Below are 20,179 nucleotides of genomic sequence, written 5' to 3'. Positions count from 1 at the left end.
TCCCATGGAGATGGAATTACAGATGTTTGTGAAAAACCGTACTTTAATATGGATACTAGAATCTAAACTCCAATCCTCATGATGGTTAGCAAGTGCTCCTAACCACTAAACCATCTCTCTACAATCTGTGTCGTCGGTCACACCCCTCCCCCCCCGCTTTTGAGTCTCCTGCTCAGACTGAGTCTTCATGTTCTTGTATTACAGGTTTGCACCACCACTCCCAGTTTACACAGTGCTGGGAACTAAACCATGAACTTCATGAAGGCTAGGGAAGCGTGCTACTAGCTGAACTATACTCCCAACCCATTTTGTGTATGTGTGTATATCTCTGTAATGACTTCTAGAATCAGGAGTTGTGAGTTAATCTACCTCATTCTTATGTTCAAAGATTTATTTTGGCTATTCTTGGTTCCTTGCAATTCCATATGAACATTAATGCTGGCTTGAAAAGTTTGGGGGTGGGGGAAGACAGTGCCAGGTGAGATATTGAAAGCTATTATGGTTCATCTTTGGAGGGTGGCAACCAAATTTTGTGTGTATTGAAGTTTAATTGGAAAAATTCAGGCATTTCTCCTGTTACTGCTGTATATATCGGACTAGCAAATTACTGAATACATGTGTTCTATTTAATTAGCTTTAAATTTTGCAAACCCTTCTCAGGGAATGCTTTATTTTAAGCACTAAGTATCAAGAAGTACTAACATCACAAAAATGAATAACTAGACACTTCTGGTTCCTGATAAAAGAGTACACCATTAGGTGGCTCACTGGTTAGGAAGACTTGGGTTGGGTTCCCAGCATCCACATGGTTGTGGTGACAGCAGTCAATAACTACAATTTCACAGGATCCATTACCTTCTTTTGGCCTCTATGGGCACTGCAAACATGGTAAATGCAGGCAAAACACACTCATACACATAAAAGAAAAATTTAATTTTAAGGAAAGAAAATGAAATAAAAGAAACCAAAAAGAAATGTATAGATTAAAAGGTGACTAGAAAACAGTATTTAAAATGGTTTCTCTAGCCTTTCAAAATGAACTAGTTTATTTCTTATTGTTAATTTCTTTAATCTACATTTATGGGTTTGAATATATATATATTTACACAATGTACACATCTATATGCCTGTCCAATGTATACATATATGCACTTTTGCTTTAAAATATTTATACTATTTATAGTTTTATTTATGCACATATATCACTTTTTAATATAATATGAATGTCTAATTTTGAAACATGCTTTTTTCAGTTCAGTAATTTATATCTTCAGCCTTTCCTATTACATTTTTACTTAGTTTAACTTAGTATTTCCTATGGTGCCTGTATCAAAGTTTACTTAGCCTTTTTTTGGACAAGTGGAATCTATTAGCACGTCCTTTAAATTTTTTTCCCAAAACTACTCTGAAATCAATGTCTTTGTGGATATATTTCTCCTAAAAGTATATGCTATTTGTTGAGTGCCTGTAAAGTTACAGATATGGTTTCTTTGTGTCATTATCTATCATGAGTATTTAGAGTTTATTTACATTCAACCAAGTTATGTATCTACTGCAAAAAGAACCTTCTCTGATGAGGGTTAAGAGTTTCACTAGTCTATGTGTATAAAGCTAAGAATGTAGGGTACAGTTTATTACTATGTACACTTAGCATATTAATAGTACTAGGTTTTCCCATAGTGACTATGTCCTAGACAGCCATGGGTTCCATCTTGTGTGACTGTACTTTAAGTACAGTCAGGAAATGGTTGGTCACTGTTAATAGTGTTCACACCACTATTACGCCAGAGGGCGTACCTTGTCAGGCCTGTCACTATTTCATATTCAGTCAGTATTTATGTTCTTCATTGATACTATTTCTTTTTGTTGTTGTCCTGCACAATTTTTTTCACTGAAAATGGTGCTAGGTTACATAAAGGCATTTTCATACAAGTATATAATATACATTTGAGCGTGTTTCTGCCATACCGCACTATCCTTCCCTTACTTTTCTTCTTTCCTCTTGTTAGTTATCTTTGTTCCCCTAGGTTTTTTCACACCATAAGTTTTTGGCCCATTTGTGTGACTTTTAAACATATTTATATGTGTTTGTTGACTATTCTTTTCTAATAATTTGTAAGAATAGCTTTTAGTGGCCAGTAATTTGAATATTGTTTTATTTTCTGTAATGCCTTATTATTTCTTTATTATTCAGTTTATCTGTGAGTAATCTGAGTGTGTTTTATTTTGTTTTAACTTTTTGTAGAGAACAAACATAGCCTGAATTAAAAAATGCACCGTATTTTTTCAGCTATTATTATTAATTTTTATATGTTGTGAGGTAAATTTGTTTTTAATGGTTATGTTAGTCTTTTAAAATTATATTGCACCCCCCAATCCTTAATTCCAGTACTTGGGAGGCAGAGGTAGGTGGATTTTTGTGAGTTCAAGGCCAGCCTGATGTACAGAGCGAGCTCCAGGAAAACTGGGTCTACACAGAGAAACCCTGTCTCAAAAAATAACAATAAAATAAAGCAAAAAAAGATTTCATAGTGCCGGCTGTGGAAGTGTATATCTTTAACCCTAGCACCTTGGGGGACAGAGGCGGGCAGATCTCTGTGATTCTGTCTATTGGAAGTCAACCTGATCTACATTATGAATTGTAAGACAGTTAGGGCTACAGAGTGAGACTCTGTCTCAAACAAACAAACAAAAATCACAAAGAAAATGTCCGTCTTTTTACCTGTGCTTACACAAGTGGTTAAGATTATTTTGTTAGGTTAAAGAAAATCAGAAAATGCTGTTTTCTGCTGGGCTAATTTTCAGTTCTAAATTGAAATGGCTGACTGGCTTATTTTCTTTTTTTGTGCAAGTTAACTGATCAAGAAACCAGACCTATTTAGCTAAATAAGCAGATTTTCATGCTGACTTCATTCAAACATCTGCCTTCTAGAGATACACATAATGTTGGATATGAAATAAATGGGCAAGTTAATGTTTAAATTTCTATTGCGATTTTTTAAACCTTTATCAAGACTTTAAAAATAGAGTTTTGTTTTTCTCAATTTATGAATAAACTATATAAAACACTTTTATGTTGTTTAATATTTGAATAGTTATGAAAATCATTATTTGAATTGTGCTTCTTTTGACTTTAGGGTTTCTTCACATCTAATAGTTTTCTTTATTTCACAGAAATACCGGTATCAGGATGAAGAGGTCCCTCCTCCAGAGCACATCTCCCCACCTGTCACTAATGAGGTGCTAGGTCCAGAACTGGTTCATGTCTCAGAGAAGAATCTGTCAGAGATAGAGAATGTCCATGGATTTGTTTCTCATTCTCATATTTCACCAATAAAGGTAGGATAGTAACTGTTATTATTGTTTATTGATATGACTTAGATATTACTTTTATTTATAAATAATTGTTTAAGCTAATGTAAATACCCCATTATTTGGGTTGGTTTTAGTTTTATAGTCCTAAAGAATTACATGCTATTTAGTAATATTTCAAATTCATTCTTAAACACTTGATTAAAATCGTCTTTGAAATTTCATTTGTGAATTTTCTTGCTCTTATCTCTTCTTTCTTTATAAATAATCACAATCCTGAATTTGATGCTTTCCTTTAAAGTTCTACTACATATTTACAGTTATAATCTATGTATTGTTTTGTATATTTTGAACTTTATTTAATGGATTCATACATCACCTTGCATTTTTGTGCAACATTTTATTCCTACAACTTATTACTTAGTTTTGCAATCTAGAGTTTTCTATTTTATAATCATTCATAATTTTTCTTTCTTTTATTGGTATTGAGTATTTTCAGGTTATTGCTAGCTAAAAATACAGGAGAGACATAGGACCTTCCCCCACCCCCAATTAATGGTGCCCAACTAAAATATTTATATAATTTTCACTTTAGAAAAGCAAGATACAAGACTTTAATTGGTCTGTATTCACATAAATACAGCGTGGTCTTATTTTTCTTTTGAAATGGTATCTCATTATGACTGGAATATACATATCCCTTTTTATTAGTGAGCTAGGATATACTTACCTTATCAGTCAGGCTTCTTGTTTGTGATTTGCCTTCTTAGGATTTTTGTTTGCTTTTGTATGGAGCATCATTCTGACCAGTTTGTAAGCGAGTGGGTTTTTATGTTTGTTTGCTATCCATTCCCCTCTGTGTTGGAATAGCAACCCTTTGTTTAAGTATTGTTTATAAAGAACATTTATTTACCTTTTCTATACCTCTTATTTCAGCCTCCCGAGTGCTACTGAGATTGCAGACCTAGGCCACCATACCCAATACTATATAAAGTGTTTTTTAAACTTAGTATGTAATATCAAAATTTAGAGAACTTTAAGAATTTGCTTAGCATGGTGCCATATACTTGTCCTCTCCATACCTTGGGAAACTGAGCTAGAGAGACTGCTGCAAGTTTAAAGTCAGGTTTGACCTACATAGTGACTTAAAAGCTAGTCTGTGCTACATAGAGAAATCGTGATCTTCCCTTCACTCCCAAAATAAAAGGAAAGATTAAGAATTGAAACATATCATATAGTGTATTTGTATTGTGTATATTTATACTATATTTGATGGGCATATTCATTCTTCAATAGTTGTTTCTATTTAATTTATTTATTTATTTTCTCACATAATACATCTCTACTACAGCTTCCCCTCCCTTTACTCCTCCCAGGTCCTCTCCACCACCCACATCTCTCCCTAGAAAAGAGTAGGTCTTCTAGGGACATCACCTGAACACAGCACCATAAGATATAATAATATCAGACACAAACCCTCACATCAAAACTCTTGTGTGGCAACCCAAGGGTCCCAGGAGCAAACAAAAAGTCAGAGACACCCCCACTCCTACTGTCAGGAATGAAAACACCAAGCTAATAACTATAACTTATTTGCAGAGGACCTAGCACAGACCCATGCAGGCTCCACAATTGCCAATTCAGTCTTTGTGAGACCCTATGAGCCCTGGTTAGTTGATTCTACAGGCCATGCTCTCTGGGTGTCTTCTACCCCGCTGACTCCTAAAATTCCTCTTCCCCTTCTTCTGCAAGAGCTCTGAGGGAAGGGACTCATGGAGCCCTCCAACCTGTACTGTCTTTCTCCACCATGTTTGGCTGTAGATCTCTGCATCCACTCCCTCTCATGTGCTGCCAAGCAAAGCCTATCTATGGATGACTGGACAAGGAACCCATCTATGAGTATAGCAGATCCTAAGACTCATTCATTCATTGATTTTTTTTTTTTTTTTTTTTGGTAGGTGGGCAGTCATGTTTGGTTCTACCGTGGGTCTCCAGTTCTTGATCATCCAGTCAATGTCAGGCATGGGCTCCCTCCCTCAAATTAGACTATTTATAGTTGGCCACTCCCATGAGTTCTGAGCTTCCATTGCCCCAGCATATCTTGCAGTCAGGACAGATTATAGGTCAAAGATTTTGTGACTGGGTTAGTGTCCCAGTCCTACCACTGGAAGCCTTGCCTGGTGTCAGAAGGTGGACTGTTAAGGCTCTGTATCCTCTATTACTATTTTTAAATTTGGTTTGTTAAGGTCTAGTTTCTTGAGTTCTTTATATATTTTTGATATTAGCCCCCTATTGGATATGTAGTTGGTAAAAATCTTTTTTGCATTCTGTAGGCTGCTGTTTTGACCTTTTGACAGTGTCTTATACCTTACAAAAGCTTTTCAGATTCACGAGGTCCTATTTATTCTTGATCTTAGTGCCTGTAATATTGGTGTTTTGTTCAGGAAGTTGTCTCCTGTGTGTTCAAAGCTGTTCCCACTTTCTATTCTGTCGGGTTCAGTGCATCTGGTTTTATGTTCAGATTTTTGATCCACTTGGACTTGAGTTTTGTGACGGGTAATAAGTATGGATCTATTTGCATTCTTCTACATGTGGACATCCAGTTAGACCAGGACTATTTGTTGAAGGTGCTTTCTCTTTTTCTGCTGTATATTTCTGGATTCTTTATCAGAAAACAGGCCATTAGTCTTGACTACAAGCACCTTTACCCACTGAATCATTTCCTGGCTCTAAAGAAGACATTTATAACCCCAGCCAAGTCTCAGAGAACATTGTAGGAGAAAACATGGAAAGAGAACCAGAAGTTAGGAAAATGATTGTAAAATGCTATCTCTTGGATATGACACAGCTATTGCAAATAGGAACTGTGGTGGTTTGAAAGAAAATGGCCACCAAAGGGTGTGGCATTATTAGAAGGTATGGTCTTGTTGGAGGAAGTGATGACCTGAGTTTGTTACCTGGGACCCATATGGTGGAAGGAGAGAACCATCTTCTGCAAGTCATCCTCTGACCTCCACACATGCACCATGACGCATATACACAATAAAATGTAATAATAAAAAATGCAAAATAGACATCTTGTTAAGGACTGAGCACACAAGTATCCCTTGTTTTTTAAGCACTCTGAGCAGCCATGAGTCTCTGCATTTACCACTACTCATTACACAGAGAAGCTTCTCTGATTGAAGGTAATAGCATTTATCTGTGGTTATAAACATAAGTGTGGAAAAGGTAGTTCAACACCATGTTGGTGTAGATAAACACCAGTAGTAAATTCTTTACAAGGCTTGTAATCTTTCCACAGGTTCTTGTCTGGATTTACAGTACTAGGTATAAATTCCCTTTTGTGGAGCAGGGGCTCATCCAACTAGAGAGTAGTTGAGTCACCCCCACCCCCACCAATCATGCTACTGTTGTATCAGTTGTCAAATCTTGTCTTGCAGATTGGTGTTGTAGCTCATAGTTAAGACCGTTAACTGGACAGTGGTGGTGCGTACATTTAATCCCAGCACTCAGGAGGCAGAAGCAGGTGGATCTCTGAGTTTGAGGCCAGCCTGGTCTACAGAACCAGTTCTAGGACATCCAAGGATACAAACACAGAGAAACCCTGTCCCCCCCCAAAAAAAAACAAAAATAAATAAGCAAAAGACCACTGTTCACCTTATTTTTCCCTAGCAGCATGCATTCCTTCTAGCATTGTGAGTGCTTTCAGCTCAGTTCTTGCTTGCTTTCTATCTTACAACCAAGATGTTGTATCTTCAGCAGTAAGGTCTTGCCATCTAATTCTGGTAGACAACTAAGAGCAATGGCAAGAGCCTGTATTGTTTTAGGGGCCATCCTACACCTGGCCCTGGGAATTTTGATTCTTAGACAGTAGGGCTTCTAGGAGCATTGTCCAGCCACTAGGGACATACCTCTTTAACACTTTGTCATTGTTGTTAACTTACATTTTTAAATTGACTTTCAAAATAGTAGGCTTCCTTATAGCTCTTACTTTTTTCCTTTGTGTGTGTGTGTGTTGTTTTTTCGAGACAGGGTTTCTAGGTGTAATATAGGCCGTCCTGGAACTCAGCTTGATTTGTAGATCAGGCTGACTGTCCTGGAACTCAACTTGATCTGTAGGTCAGGCTGACCTTGAACTCGCAGAGATCCACCTGCCACCGCTGCCTCCTGAGCCCTGGGATTAAAGGTGTGTGCCACAATACTTGACCTCCATGTGACTTTTTTATGTATCCTTTATTTTGGTTAATACTTCCTTCAATTATGATTTTTTTGCAATTATGGAAAGTATCTATGCATAAAATTGATTTGCTGAGCTGAATATTAACTAGGTACTGCTTTAGTCATCATAATTCTAATAAAATCTAATGATAAAAGTAAAAAAAAAATTGGAGTCAGGCATGGTGTTGAATGAATGCCTGTAATCCTGCATTTGGAATGCAGAGTCCAGAGGAATACAAATTCAAAGCCAGACTTGTCTACATAGTGAGTTTGAGGCCAGTATGGCTTACATCAGACCAAAACGAATAAAACTCTTCAAACCATAAGAAAACAGTAAAATTCATTTAATAGATGATTATTTTAAAAAATATGCTATGCTAGTACTTTGGAGGCTGAGATAATAGGATTTCAAATTTGAGAACAGCCTGGACATGATAGTTTGTCTTTGAAATCCATCAGAAACAAACAAACAAAAAATCCAAGCCATAATTACTAGAATAATAGTTTTGTTTATATTTCAAGAACATAAACAGAGAGCTGGGCGGTGGCCATGACACATGACTTTAATCCCAGCATTTGGGAGACAGAGACAGGTGGGTCTCTGTGAGTTCAAGGCCAGCTTGGTTTACAGAGTGAGTTCCAGGGCGTCCAGGACTGTTTCACAGAAAACCTTGTCTCGAAAAACCAAAACAAACAAACAAAAAACAAACAAGTACTGGGCTAATGATGATTTAGCTTTCAGTGGTTAATACTTTAATGAGAAATCGGGTGTAGTATGATATATGTCATACTTTAAGTTCCAGTGCTGTAGTAAACACTGCAACAAGCATCATGAGGGAGAAAGAGCTTATTTGGCTCAGAATTAATTCCTGGTTACAGCTTATCATGGCAGGGAAGTCAGGGCGCATGAGGACTTGAAGCTGCTAGTCGCATGACATTCACAGCCAAACCAGAAAACCATGAAATTATGTACACAGTGCTCTGCTCACTTCTGTGTCCAGAAAAAGTTACCACCCATGGCAGATGGATCTTTCCACTAGTCAAGTTAGTCCCCACAGATATGCTCACTGGCCCTTATAATCCAGATAGTTCCTCATTGAGACTAGATGATTCTAGGCTGTGCCAGGTTGGTATTAAAACCAACCATCACAGTATGTTATAAAATATAGGAGGAATTAAATTATTTTAAGAAAGTCGACACTTAAACAGGATTTTGAAGAAGCAGTCAGAGTTAGAAGCCACCCCTGGAGTAACTACTGTAGAGGTGAGACTTCAGCATTGAACCAAGTTCAGTGTACCAGAGTACCTGTTAGGAAAGAGGGGTATGGTACAGAGGGCTGCTGTGGTGAAGGAGCTGCCAGCAGGAGATGCTGTGTGAATAGGTTCTTATGTGGTGCTGTTTCGTCATTCTCATTACTGCACTGATGACAAGTTACAGTGATGGAAATTCCATCCAGATCTAAGTATGAAGGTAATTATGATTTTATCATTTCAGAAACTGGAAAGGGTATTTTCTGGCTAATATTGGGAAAAGTCCCAATAAAAGAAATTAGTGACATTATGCTAAAAAGAGTCCCAGTGAATAAAAAGGACATATTGGACAAATTCAGGGATTAACAATAGTATGAGGACTCTAAAAACAGTGAGTTGGGATGTAGGAAAGCAGTCAGAAAGTAAATTAAAAAAATAGATCCGATTTTAGGTGAAGTGACAAAGGAGGCCAGATGCTATATATATATATATATGGAAATTGCAATGACACATATATAACAAAGTAATTCGTATGTATTTCTTCTTCAATGGCAAGGAAAGTTTTCTTTAAACTAGTATATACAACATAAATATTGTTAAGAAAAACTTGGAATAAAAGATAGAGAAGGGTGTATGGACCAAAAATGAGTTTATCTCTCACTTACATGCCTTCCTTACATTAGTATTTGAGGATATTGCCAAAGGAAGACATATAGTAGTGCTTAATAGGTTTTCAAAAATTATCGAGCATGGGATTTGTAGAAATATATAATCAAAGATAAGCCTTTTTACTGGATGCTATGGGAATATAACTTTCCTGTTTCAAGTAAATAATGAGCAATTTTGAAATTAACTCATTTTTACAACTCTGGAACATAAAAGGTGTTGGCTTTTTCATTTTTAAGTATATCAAAAATTATATGTGCTTGTGTATGTCAGGGGCTTTGCGCGCGCGCACACACTCACACAGAAGCACACACTTGTGCATGGACACACACACACGCACCCCACCAACCAGAGGTATTGGATCCCCAAGAGCTGGAGTTCCATGTGATTGTAAAGCTAAGCTGTCTGTTTTGAGCGCTGGGAGTCTAGTTTGGATTTTCTGAAAGAACAGTGCGTATCTTAACCACTGAACCGCCTCTCCAGCCGTAAGGATTTTTTCTTTTTTCTTTTTTTTTTCTTCATTTTTTTAATTTCTTGTTGGAGTAGATTAAACTAAGACCATATAATTTGTATACAATTCGACCACTAGGTGGTGCCCATACAGAAGGGATTTACTTACATGAAGGTTGTGTGTGTCTTTCTGTGTTTGCTTTTCTAAATAAATAGCACTCTTTGTTCACTAAGATTACTTAATACTTTATTTTGTAATTATACCTAAAGGTTTCTGGATTTATTTGTTAAGTTTGGAGATATGTATCCAAATAATTGAAGACCTATTCTTTAATTTTGAACTAATTTTTACTTCTATTTAATATTATAAAAATACATATTACACCTCTAAGCTTATTATTATTGCATGACTTTTACTCTTTTGGCTCTTTTGAGGGGCCCACCACCCAGCTCTTAAATAAATTACACACACAGGCTTATTCTTAGTTAGGAATGTCCAGCCTTAGCTTGGCTTGTTTCTTCAGCTTTTCTTAAGTTGTCCCGACTACCTTTTACTTCTGGACTTTTTCAAACTTTTCTTACTTTTGTATATCTTTCTTTACTTCTTTCTCCATGGCTTGCTGTGTAGTTGGGTGGCTGGCCCCTGATGTTCTCCTCTCCTTGTTCTCTTGCACCCAGGGTTCTCCTTCTATTTACACTCTCTGCCTGTTAACCCCACCTATCCTTGTTACTCTCTTGCTATTGACCGTTCAGTTCTTTATTGAACCATCAGGTGTTTTAGACAAAGAATCACAGCTTCACAGAGTTAAACAAATGAAACATAAACAAAAGCAACACACCTTAAAATAATATTCCCCAACAATTACGATATTCAAGTTTTGCATAACAGTCATTAAATATGTACTTTGCTGGATGAAGTAGTGCACACCTTTAGTTCCAGCACTCAGAGGCAGAGGTAGGCAGATCTGTGTGAGTTCCAGTTCAACCTGGGCTGCATAGTAAAACACTGCGTCTGAGTGTGTGTGCATGTGTGTCCAGAGAAAAAGAACATACATACACACACACACTCACACACACTTACAAATCTGTGGTTCAACTAGTCTAACAATGACTGTCTCTTGGCAGAAAATTCAAGAATCCAATAGTTCAGTCCACAAGGCTGGATATCTCAGCTGGCCTTAAGTGTTCATCAGAATCCCAAAGAATTAGGTTCCAATACCCATGAAGGAATGGATATGCCAACAACAATGAGAGCAAACAGGCAAAGAGCAAAAGCCTCCTTCCATGTCCTTTATATAGCTGCCACCAGAAGGTGTGGCCCAGATTTAGATTGGGTCTTCCTATTTCAAATTATTCAACCAAGAAAAATCCTACACAGTTAAGCCTAGTTGCTTGGGCCTTAAGTTAGTTAATTCCAGATGTAGTTGACAACCAAGAATAGCTACCACATGCATATTTATGTCTATGTGTAGTTCGCTTTTCTACATTAAGCTTTCTCCAGCTGTTACAGTTAGAATTCTAGTGTGAGAGGAAAAAGTTGGGGCTGGAACAATTGCTCAGTGGTTAGGAGCACTCGGTGCTTTTCCAGAGAACCGGAGTTTGGTTCCCAGCACCTACATTAAGTGACTCACAACCACCCGGAACTCCTGTTCTAGGGTACTCTAAGCCATCTCTTCTGGCCTTCATAGGTACTAGTATTCACAAGACAGACACACAGTCACAGACATAAAGATAAATAATTTTAAAGGAAAAAGTAAACTGCATAAAAATGTTACTTTACATATACCCTAAGATGTTAGCAGCAGTTGTTGTGGTTTGTTTTAGGTTGCATATTACTTTTATTTTCTATTCCAGGGTTTTCTGTAATGAACCTAAATTCTGTTTTAGTGAAGTTCATCTTTCAGCTCTGTTGTAGAATGAATACGGTTCTTGCAAAGGTACTCTTCATTGCCTTCTACATCCCAGTCAAATTATATGGAACCAGTTATGATTTTGATACATATATTGTTTTGTACACATATATTGTTGGACAGTGGACAACCTAATCTACAGCCTAGATGTTTGTACTTCGGATAACAAGATATTTTCATAAAAAAAGCTTTTTGAGAAATTGAAAGTTGTGTAGTGAATAGATTGAAATAGAAAATTTGTGTATTAGAGCATAATTATTCATGTTTTTGCAAAATATGGAATGGAGTGATCTTTGACTTTCTAGGGTAATTCTCTGTGCACTGAAGGATTACTGTTGTGTTGTCTGTATTATTGTTTGCAACTTGAAGAAGGGGGTTTTGTAACATGTGGGCCAGCTTGTTGGGGTTTCTGTCCCGCCCAGTACCCCAACAAGCCAGCAAGTCCCAAGGAAAAATCACACACAAGACTCCATAAGATTATAAACTGATTGGCTCATTAGGTCAGGCTTCTTGTTAACTCTTATAACTTATATTAACCCATTATTCTCATCTATGTTAGCCATAATGGCTCCATACCTTTTTCAGCTGGGCAGGTTACATGCTGTCTCTACGGTGGTCTGCGCAGGAGTGTCGGAGGAACCTCTCTGCTTCCCAGAATTCTCCTGTTCTCATTGTATCACCTCTACTTCCTGTCTGGTTTTCCCGCCTATACTGCCTGCCTGGCCAATCAGCGTTTTATTAAAATATGATTGACAGAATACAGACAATTCTCCCACATCAGGGTTTGCATTTAATACTCAGTATCCTCGTCATGATAATCCACAATCTCAAAGGCTGTATCAAAGCTAGAGTGTTGTGTTTAGGTTTTTTTCTCTTGGTGTTTATCAGAATATATGGATCATGGCACACATTTTGGGATCAAACTAATTACTCTCTGTTTGAACTGTATTAATGACTTCTTTATTAAATACTGGTCCATAGTAAAACTTTTTGCGGGGGAGGTCTTACTCTTTTCCTTCAAAGAGGATTCTTAGATTCATGTCAACTACTAATGTTTTCATGTATTTCTCTACTGGACTTAAATAGAATTAATCTCTTTAGAACCACAGATTGTAAGCTCCTTTCCTACTCCTTGGAAAGAAACCCCAAACTCTACTTTAATCTCTTTGGTAAAGTATTGGATCCCTAAGAATTCCACATGGTTCTCAGCTCTTTGAGGCATATGTCTTAGGTAAAGGAATCAAAGAGATAATATGGGCATCTTTTCTTCTTGAGCCAGATTTGCAGTGGGTCTTAGGGTTGTGGTTTGCTGTGCCATGTCCAGTAAATTACATTTAATTCCTGCTTTGAAGTACACACATAAATAAGATTTTGTCCACATCTGAAAAATATTCATGAGTGGGCCTAGAATTTATGATGTCTTCAAACAGAACTAAAAATTGATTCACTCAATTATCATCAAATAACACTTTTGCACAATACCCTTTTAAGTGTACATGTATTGTAACATATACTAATAACATATCATAGGTTAGGTTTCAGAATCGACTTCTTAAACTTGAGAGTGTTAAGAGTTATTTAAATAGTTATTTAGGGGGTTTTTTAACTAGCATTTCATGGGGGCTAAATAGATTACTCTGTGGATACAAGCATGTGTTACTCCTCCAAAGGACCCGAATTGACTTCAAGCACCCCTAACAGGCAGTTTCTAACCACCTGTAACTGCAGTTCCAAGGGATCTAATGATCTGATGCCCTCTTCTGGCCTTCCTAGTCATTTGAATACACGTAGCTTATACACATACACATAAGCTAAATTTTAAAAAAATTAAAGAATTTATATTAAACATCAGACAATTCTAAGGTTAATTGCTTTGATGAAAAAAAAACATGGAAAAAATTATAGATTAAGAAATGCATCAAGCAGGATTCACAAGCCAGAGTAGCATTTGTACAGTGATTTATAATAAAAAAAATTACTGGTGTTTTTTGCATATTTAAACACATAACCTTATAATCTTAATGAGAATGATATACTAAACAGATGGTGCTGATTACTTCTTAACAGTTCTTTTGTCTTACAAGCTCCAGTAGCCGTGTATGTATTTTTCTGATCAATCTATTCTAGACTCAGTAATCAAAACATTAGAAATCAATACACTAAATAGAATAATTATGCTATATTATAAATATATTTTCCCTAACGTTAGATCCTCAGAATTCAGCATATGGTATCCTAAACAGTTTAAAAATCAGTGCTAAATAATGTAAGATCCTTTACGATGTCAAAATTTGTGAGTAGCAGATACCCTTTTAATGAAATTACTTTAGCAATCAGAGCTGTTATCAGAAAGAAACCTTGTATTTTAAAATTCAGTTCTATTTATAATTTATGTAAGCAGTGAAGATGCCATTGGATTTTACTCCACACTGATTGAAACTTAGTAACCCGGGCTTTCTCCACCCCATGCGCTAAATCAGCCAGCCCCAGAGGGTCTTGGTAGCCCAGTGTTTATAACAGTCTTCTTTACCTGCTAATCGACCTCACTTCCTGGATTTCAGTCCGTCTAGTTATCAGCTAACAAAAGAACAGCTTTTGGTTCCTGCAGACGCTGGTGAAAAAATAATCACGAGAAAGAAATCCACCTTATGTCGTCTTTTTCTGTCTGCAAAAATAAACTCAGCCATCATACAGCTAACAGGTACAGAAGGAAGATACAAGCTCGTTCATAGGAAGAAACTACAGAGAAAATGAGCATCATTTCTCAAGGTTTTTATTTTCTCTGATCTACAAGTGATGCTGCTGTAATTCTAGCTGCAGTTTTTACCGATCATTCACCACTCAGCAGCTGGTGGAGAAGTAAGACTGCTTGGCAACCACCTGCAGGGCTGCAGAGATGAATTACATTTTCGGAAACAACACACTTCTGTACTCTCGCGCCAGTCGAGGAGGGAATGCTAGCTCTAGCCATGGCTCAGTAGGCCCAAAGCAGAAACACTGGGCAAAAAAGGGCTCGTCAGATGAACTGCAAGCTGAGCCAGAACCTTCACGCTGGCAGCAGATAGTTGCATTTTTCACTCGAAGACACAGCTTTATTGACTGCATCTCGGTAGCCACCAGCTCCACCCAGGTAACATGCCACTTGTTGAAATTATTTTTAATATATTTATGTTCATATTTGCTTTGCCACAATGTCTTCATGTAGATTTATTATTAAAATTGAGTCTTCTGTGCTGTTATCTTGGCACTGAAATTTTATGTTTTTAGTCCATCTCTGCAGGTCTTTAGCACAGAAGGGGAAATGAAAAACATTTTCCCTTATGTTATGTAATGCTAAACAAAACAGTCTGAGATTCTGCTAAATGACTTCTCTAAAAATGTAAAGTCATTAACACACGAGTTAAAATATAAGTTAATAATGCTCATCTTATTTTTAGATGATGTTAAATGCTGTAGAGAATGTTTGAGCAAAAGAAAACAACCTATTTGTTTAGTTTTGCATGTTAATAGATAACCTTAGGGAGAAATTATAGTAAAGAAACAAAAGATAGCTTAAATATTTTAAATTTTTGAGAATGGATTAAATGTAATACAATTAGCTGATATTGTATATATTTATCTTAAAGTTATATTAAATTGATTTAGTCAAGAAATTAATGAGTCCTTCCATTTTACAAATATATATTGTCTAAGGCTAATCTGGAATTAGTAAATGTGTGCAATTGCATAGTCATGGAATATTTTTAGCATATTCAAATTATAAAGAAGCTAGCAAACAGGAAAAGTCCCAATTTTTAAAAATGTCCCATAAAATTACTTCTTTAAGAAGAAAGGAATATTGAATATAGAAGGAGAAAATAAAAGCAGTTGAATAAAATGCTAGTGATTTGATATAAAAGATGATGAAAGGAAATGTTAATATTTTAAAATACATTGTAGCAGATAGTTATTCAACTAGTGAAAATAAAAGGGTAAAAAATAGTCTAATTTAAAAACAAATTGAGAGTGATTTTTCCTTTGAAATCAGTAATTCTTTATATGCATGTGAACCAATTTATTTTGGTTCTTTGAAAAATAAATTTCCTTTAAAAATTATTTCTTTTATCACTAGAGGCAGCACAGTAAATATAAATATAACTGCCAAGCTGATTTATTTGTTTTGGTTGCTAGAGTTTTCTCATAATGGTTTTTGGTTGTAAAATGTCAACTTTAAAAGTCAGAAAAATCTACCTATTTCTTACATGATTAAGATGAAATTAGGGAGTAGGAAACATCATCATTTTACATGTAGGCACTGAGGTTACTTCCAGCAAAACTTACTGAAAGGCAGTGATTGACTCTGAAATTAAATACTCACTGCTCTAGGAATTTTTTTGTCTTAATTCTGATTATGATGGGTGAAAAGATTAAAGGTTAATGTTGCCGGTTTTTATAGATCAAATAATATAAAATAATATTTTCATCAATAAAAATACCTGATGATTTATGTAAATAAACTACTATGCTTATGTATATACACATATTTATATCTGATGTTCATCTTAGAACATACAAATGAAAAGACCACTAGTTTGCACATAAAACCGCTGAAAGCATACAATTGGAAAACAGTAACCTAGACACTAAAATGGTTGTAGCCCTGTTACACCACTGAATATTACTCCCCCCCCACCCTCAGTTGGTTCCTGTCATGTTTATATGCTGAAGAATGAGTTAGTTTCTCTTGCAAATCTCTTAACTGATAGTTCTCTTATCCTTTGAGTTTTGCCTCAGCAGGTATAAAAATTTCCTTGGTCAGGGGTTTTTTCCCTTTCTTTCTGATGAGTTGCATAACTGATATGTTCAAGTCTGTAGTTATAGCTTACTGGAGTTTGTTTTATAGGATAACATATAGTGGAACTGAAAAAAAGCTTGAGACCTGATTGCATCTTAGTTGATGCTGGAGTCCATTTTTATAATGACTCAGGCCTGGCTTTGTAGCACCACAAGACTTAATGTTGTTGTCAGGGGCAACGTAGATGAATGAAATAATTTATAACTACTATGAGTGTGTTTTGTACTGTGATTATACTCTGTTTTGATGTTGTCCGAAGTGAACTTTTTAAAGATTTGCTAGAAAGCTAAACTTTTATTGTAATTACCCTTAATTGGGTTATATTATACTTTAGCAAGTTGAAGAGTTGTTACTAAATTAAATTTTAATTATTTTCTCAGTCACTACTCTGATTCCTAAACACTCCTTGCTACAAATAAAAAGAAACTTAACTTACAAATTCTTACCTATTGGAAGTATTCATGTTCAGAACTAAGATTATGTGCCAGGTTCCATGGAATATCTGGAATTTCTAGGAAGTCATTGTATTCTAAATGATAAGGAAACCAAATAGTTAGAAATATCTGCAAAATACCAAATGCTTCTGTTGGTGCTCAGTAACTGTTTGTGGAATTAATGTCAGTTTCAGTTAGCTGGAATGGTATTTTTTAATGCTCCACATTCTCCCCTTTCAGGTGTCTTTAGTTCTTCACAATGGTTTATTTCATCATCTTGCCTTTTCCTCTTTTGCTTCCTATTATCCTCTATTATCCTCAGGCCATACAAGTCCTCTGTGTTCCTGATTTCCTTGCCCCTTTAACCCTCACCAATAGTAATAAAAATGTTGTTTACATACTATCTCCATTCATTTGGTTTTTGCCTCAGAAGTCTACATTGTAAGTTGGGAAAGAGAACTTTTTTTAATTAAGATATATTTGTTGTGAATATATTGTTGCTTTACCTTGCTATAATTTTTTGATTAGAGACTTCATATTATAGTCTTTGTTTTGAATAATTAATACATATGTGTGTATATATATATATATAATAATTTTATAAGCAGTGTCAAACATTCCTTTTGGTTCCTCCCATCATCCCCCATCCTGCTCTTGTAAGTAGTTACCATGGGACCAAGAGGTGGAGCTACATCTTCTCTTATCATTACTGTTTTGTGGATGACTGTACCTCATCCCCCTTCTTTGATTCATGACCATAAAAACTACTCTTTGTAATCATAACCCATTTATCTTTCTTAAAGCTTCCATCAGTAAAATCAGGTGTCATGGGGCAATATTTCCTTTCCCTCCCTTTCTGGGCATCTGCATCTTTCTTAATCACTGTGATTGCTGAGTATTTGAGCTGTTGACTTACTGTCTTTGTTCTGCTATTTGTGTAATTATTTTTTAGTGGCTTTGTTAGTGACTTTATATCCTTACATAATCTACCCAAAACCTTGACTTTTCTATTTTTCATATCTTTACCCATAGGTATGAAATATCTTGTGTTTTCTGTCACTTGAACAATCTACCCAAATGATTATGTTCAAGACTTTCCAGTACTACTCACTGTATCACTTGAATCGCTGATGCAAGCATTTCACCTGACTACCACTTTCCCACTACAATCATTTTAATCCTCTTATGACTCTAGGGACCAATGATTATTACTGTCTTTTGCCACTCATACATCCCTCATTGCCTTGCTCAAATTATTTTATAATAACTCTTCCCTTTATTGGAAGCATCTATACTTTGTTAATTGCAGCTCTGCCTTCTCCACAAGAGCTCTGAAACTGCACTTTAAGCCTGCAATACCTGTTTTCTTTTCTTTTTTTATTTTAGAATTTTTAAAATTTATTTATTAAAAATTTCCACTTCCTCCCCACCTCCTTTTCCCTCCACCTCCCTTCCTCCCCCTCCCTCTCCAGTCCTAAGAGCAGTCAGCGTTCCCTGTCCCGTGGGAAGTCCAAGGTCCTCCCCCCTCCATCCAGGTCTATGAAGGTGAGCATCCAAACAAACCAGGCTCCCACAAAGCCAGTCCATGCAGTAGAATCAAAACTCAGTGCCATTGTCCTTGGCTTCTCAGTCAACCTTCATTGACAGCCACATTCAGAGAGTTCGGTTTGATCACATGCTCCATCACTCCCAGTCCAGCTGGCCTTGGTGAGCTCCCATTAGATCAGTCCCACCGTCTCAATGGGTGGACATACCCCTCGCGGTCCTGACTTCCTTGCTCATGTTCTCCCTACTTCTGCTCCTCATTTGGACCTTGGGAGCTCAGTCCAGTGCTCCAATGTGGGTCTCTGTCTCTATCTCCATCCACCGCCAGATGAAGATTCTATGGTGATATGCAAGATATTCATCAGTGTGGCTATGGGATAAGGCCAGTTCAGGCACCCTCTCCTCTTCTGCCCAAGGAACAAGCTGGGGACCTCTCCTTGGACCTGGGAACCCCTCTAGAGTCAAGTCTCTTGCAAACCCTAAAATGGCTCCCTTAATTAAGATATTTACTTCCCTGCTCCCAAATCCACCCTTCCTCCATCCCACCCATCCCATTTCCCCCAGCTCAATCCTCCCCTTCTCCCTTCTCTCTACCCATCTCCCCTTACACCCACTCTACCCCCCATCCCCGTGCACCCAACTTTTGCCTGGCAATCTTGTCTACTTCCAATATCCAGGAGGATAACTATTTGATTTTCTTTGGGTTCACCTTCTTATTTAGCTTCTCTAGGATCACGAATTATAGGCTCAATGTCCTTTAATTATGGCTAGAATCCACTTATGAGTGAGTACATACCATATTCATCTTTTTTTACTCAGTAAAGCATTTTCTATTTCCATTCATTTGCATGCAAAATTCAAGATGTCATTGTTTTTTACCACTGAGTAAAGCTCTAAAGTGTATATGTTCCACACCTTCTTTAGCCGTTCTTCTATTGAGGGGCACCTAGGTTGTTTCCAGGTTCTGGCTATTACAAATAATGCTGCTATGAACATAGTTGAACAAATGCTTTTGTAGGATGATTGGGCATCTTTGGGGTATATTCCCAAGAGTGGAATCCTGGGTCCTGAGGTAGGTTAACTCCCAGTTTTTCTTTTGTTTTCTTCTTGTTATTTTTGTTGTGGTCTTTGACAGAAAGAAAACATATGATCTGCCCCATGCTTATGAGCATGCTTTACTACTGAATTATATTTCAGCATGAAGAGTTTTTTACCTTATTACTTCCTATTCTTATATGTGCTGAGAATCAAAAGACAAAACCGTTGGGATTATCTTCTTTTCCTTTGCTCCACTTCCAAGATAACAGCAAATCCTATTGGCTTTGGGTTTAAGATAGGCTTCTCCCTCTGCCTCCACCCTCCCACCTGTGCATGTATGTGGGTGTGTGCTTATGAGGGAGTGCAAGTGCCCATGCAGTTCAGAGTGTTTCCTTCACTAAACTCAGTTTCCTGTAGGTGGAATTTTCCATTTATGTTTATGCCACCTCAGCTTCTGTAACATTGTTGGCAACATAGCAAATACAACAACACAAATATTGTTGAATGAGAGAAGACAG

The 20,179-nt window shown here is 36.7% G+C and overlaps 1 protein-coding gene across 24 annotated transcripts in view; it reads left to right on the top strand.

Moving 5' to 3' along the window:
• The window catches only part of Dlg1 (discs large MAGUK scaffold protein 1), a 194,116-nt gene that overhangs the window by 61,584 nt on the left and 112,353 nt on the right, over positions 1 to 20,179 (top strand). For 19 of the 24 annotated variants that reach the window (XM_048453979.3, XM_085685425.2, XM_085685424.2 and 16 more), the window contains one exon: positions 3,175 to 3,339. In XM_048453979.3, the coding sequence (XP_048309936.2) occupies positions 3,175 to 3,339 (165 nt within the window). Of the gene's footprint in view, positions 1 to 3,174; positions 3,340 to 14,417; positions 14,941 to 20,179 lie in introns of those variants that run through there. The other 5 variants (XM_048453991.3, XM_048453988.3, XM_048453989.3 and 2 more) reach the window with 5 other exon arrangements.

Source organism: Myodes glareolus, chromosome 2 (genome assembly GCF_982192425.1).
Source record: "Myodes glareolus chromosome 2, mMyoGla1.1, whole genome shotgun sequence".
Lineage (NCBI taxonomy): Eukaryota > Metazoa > Chordata > Mammalia > Rodentia > Cricetidae > Myodes > Myodes glareolus.
The sequence above is the reverse complement of the archived record's forward strand: the minus strand, read 5'-3'. Positions and strand labels throughout refer to the sequence as shown.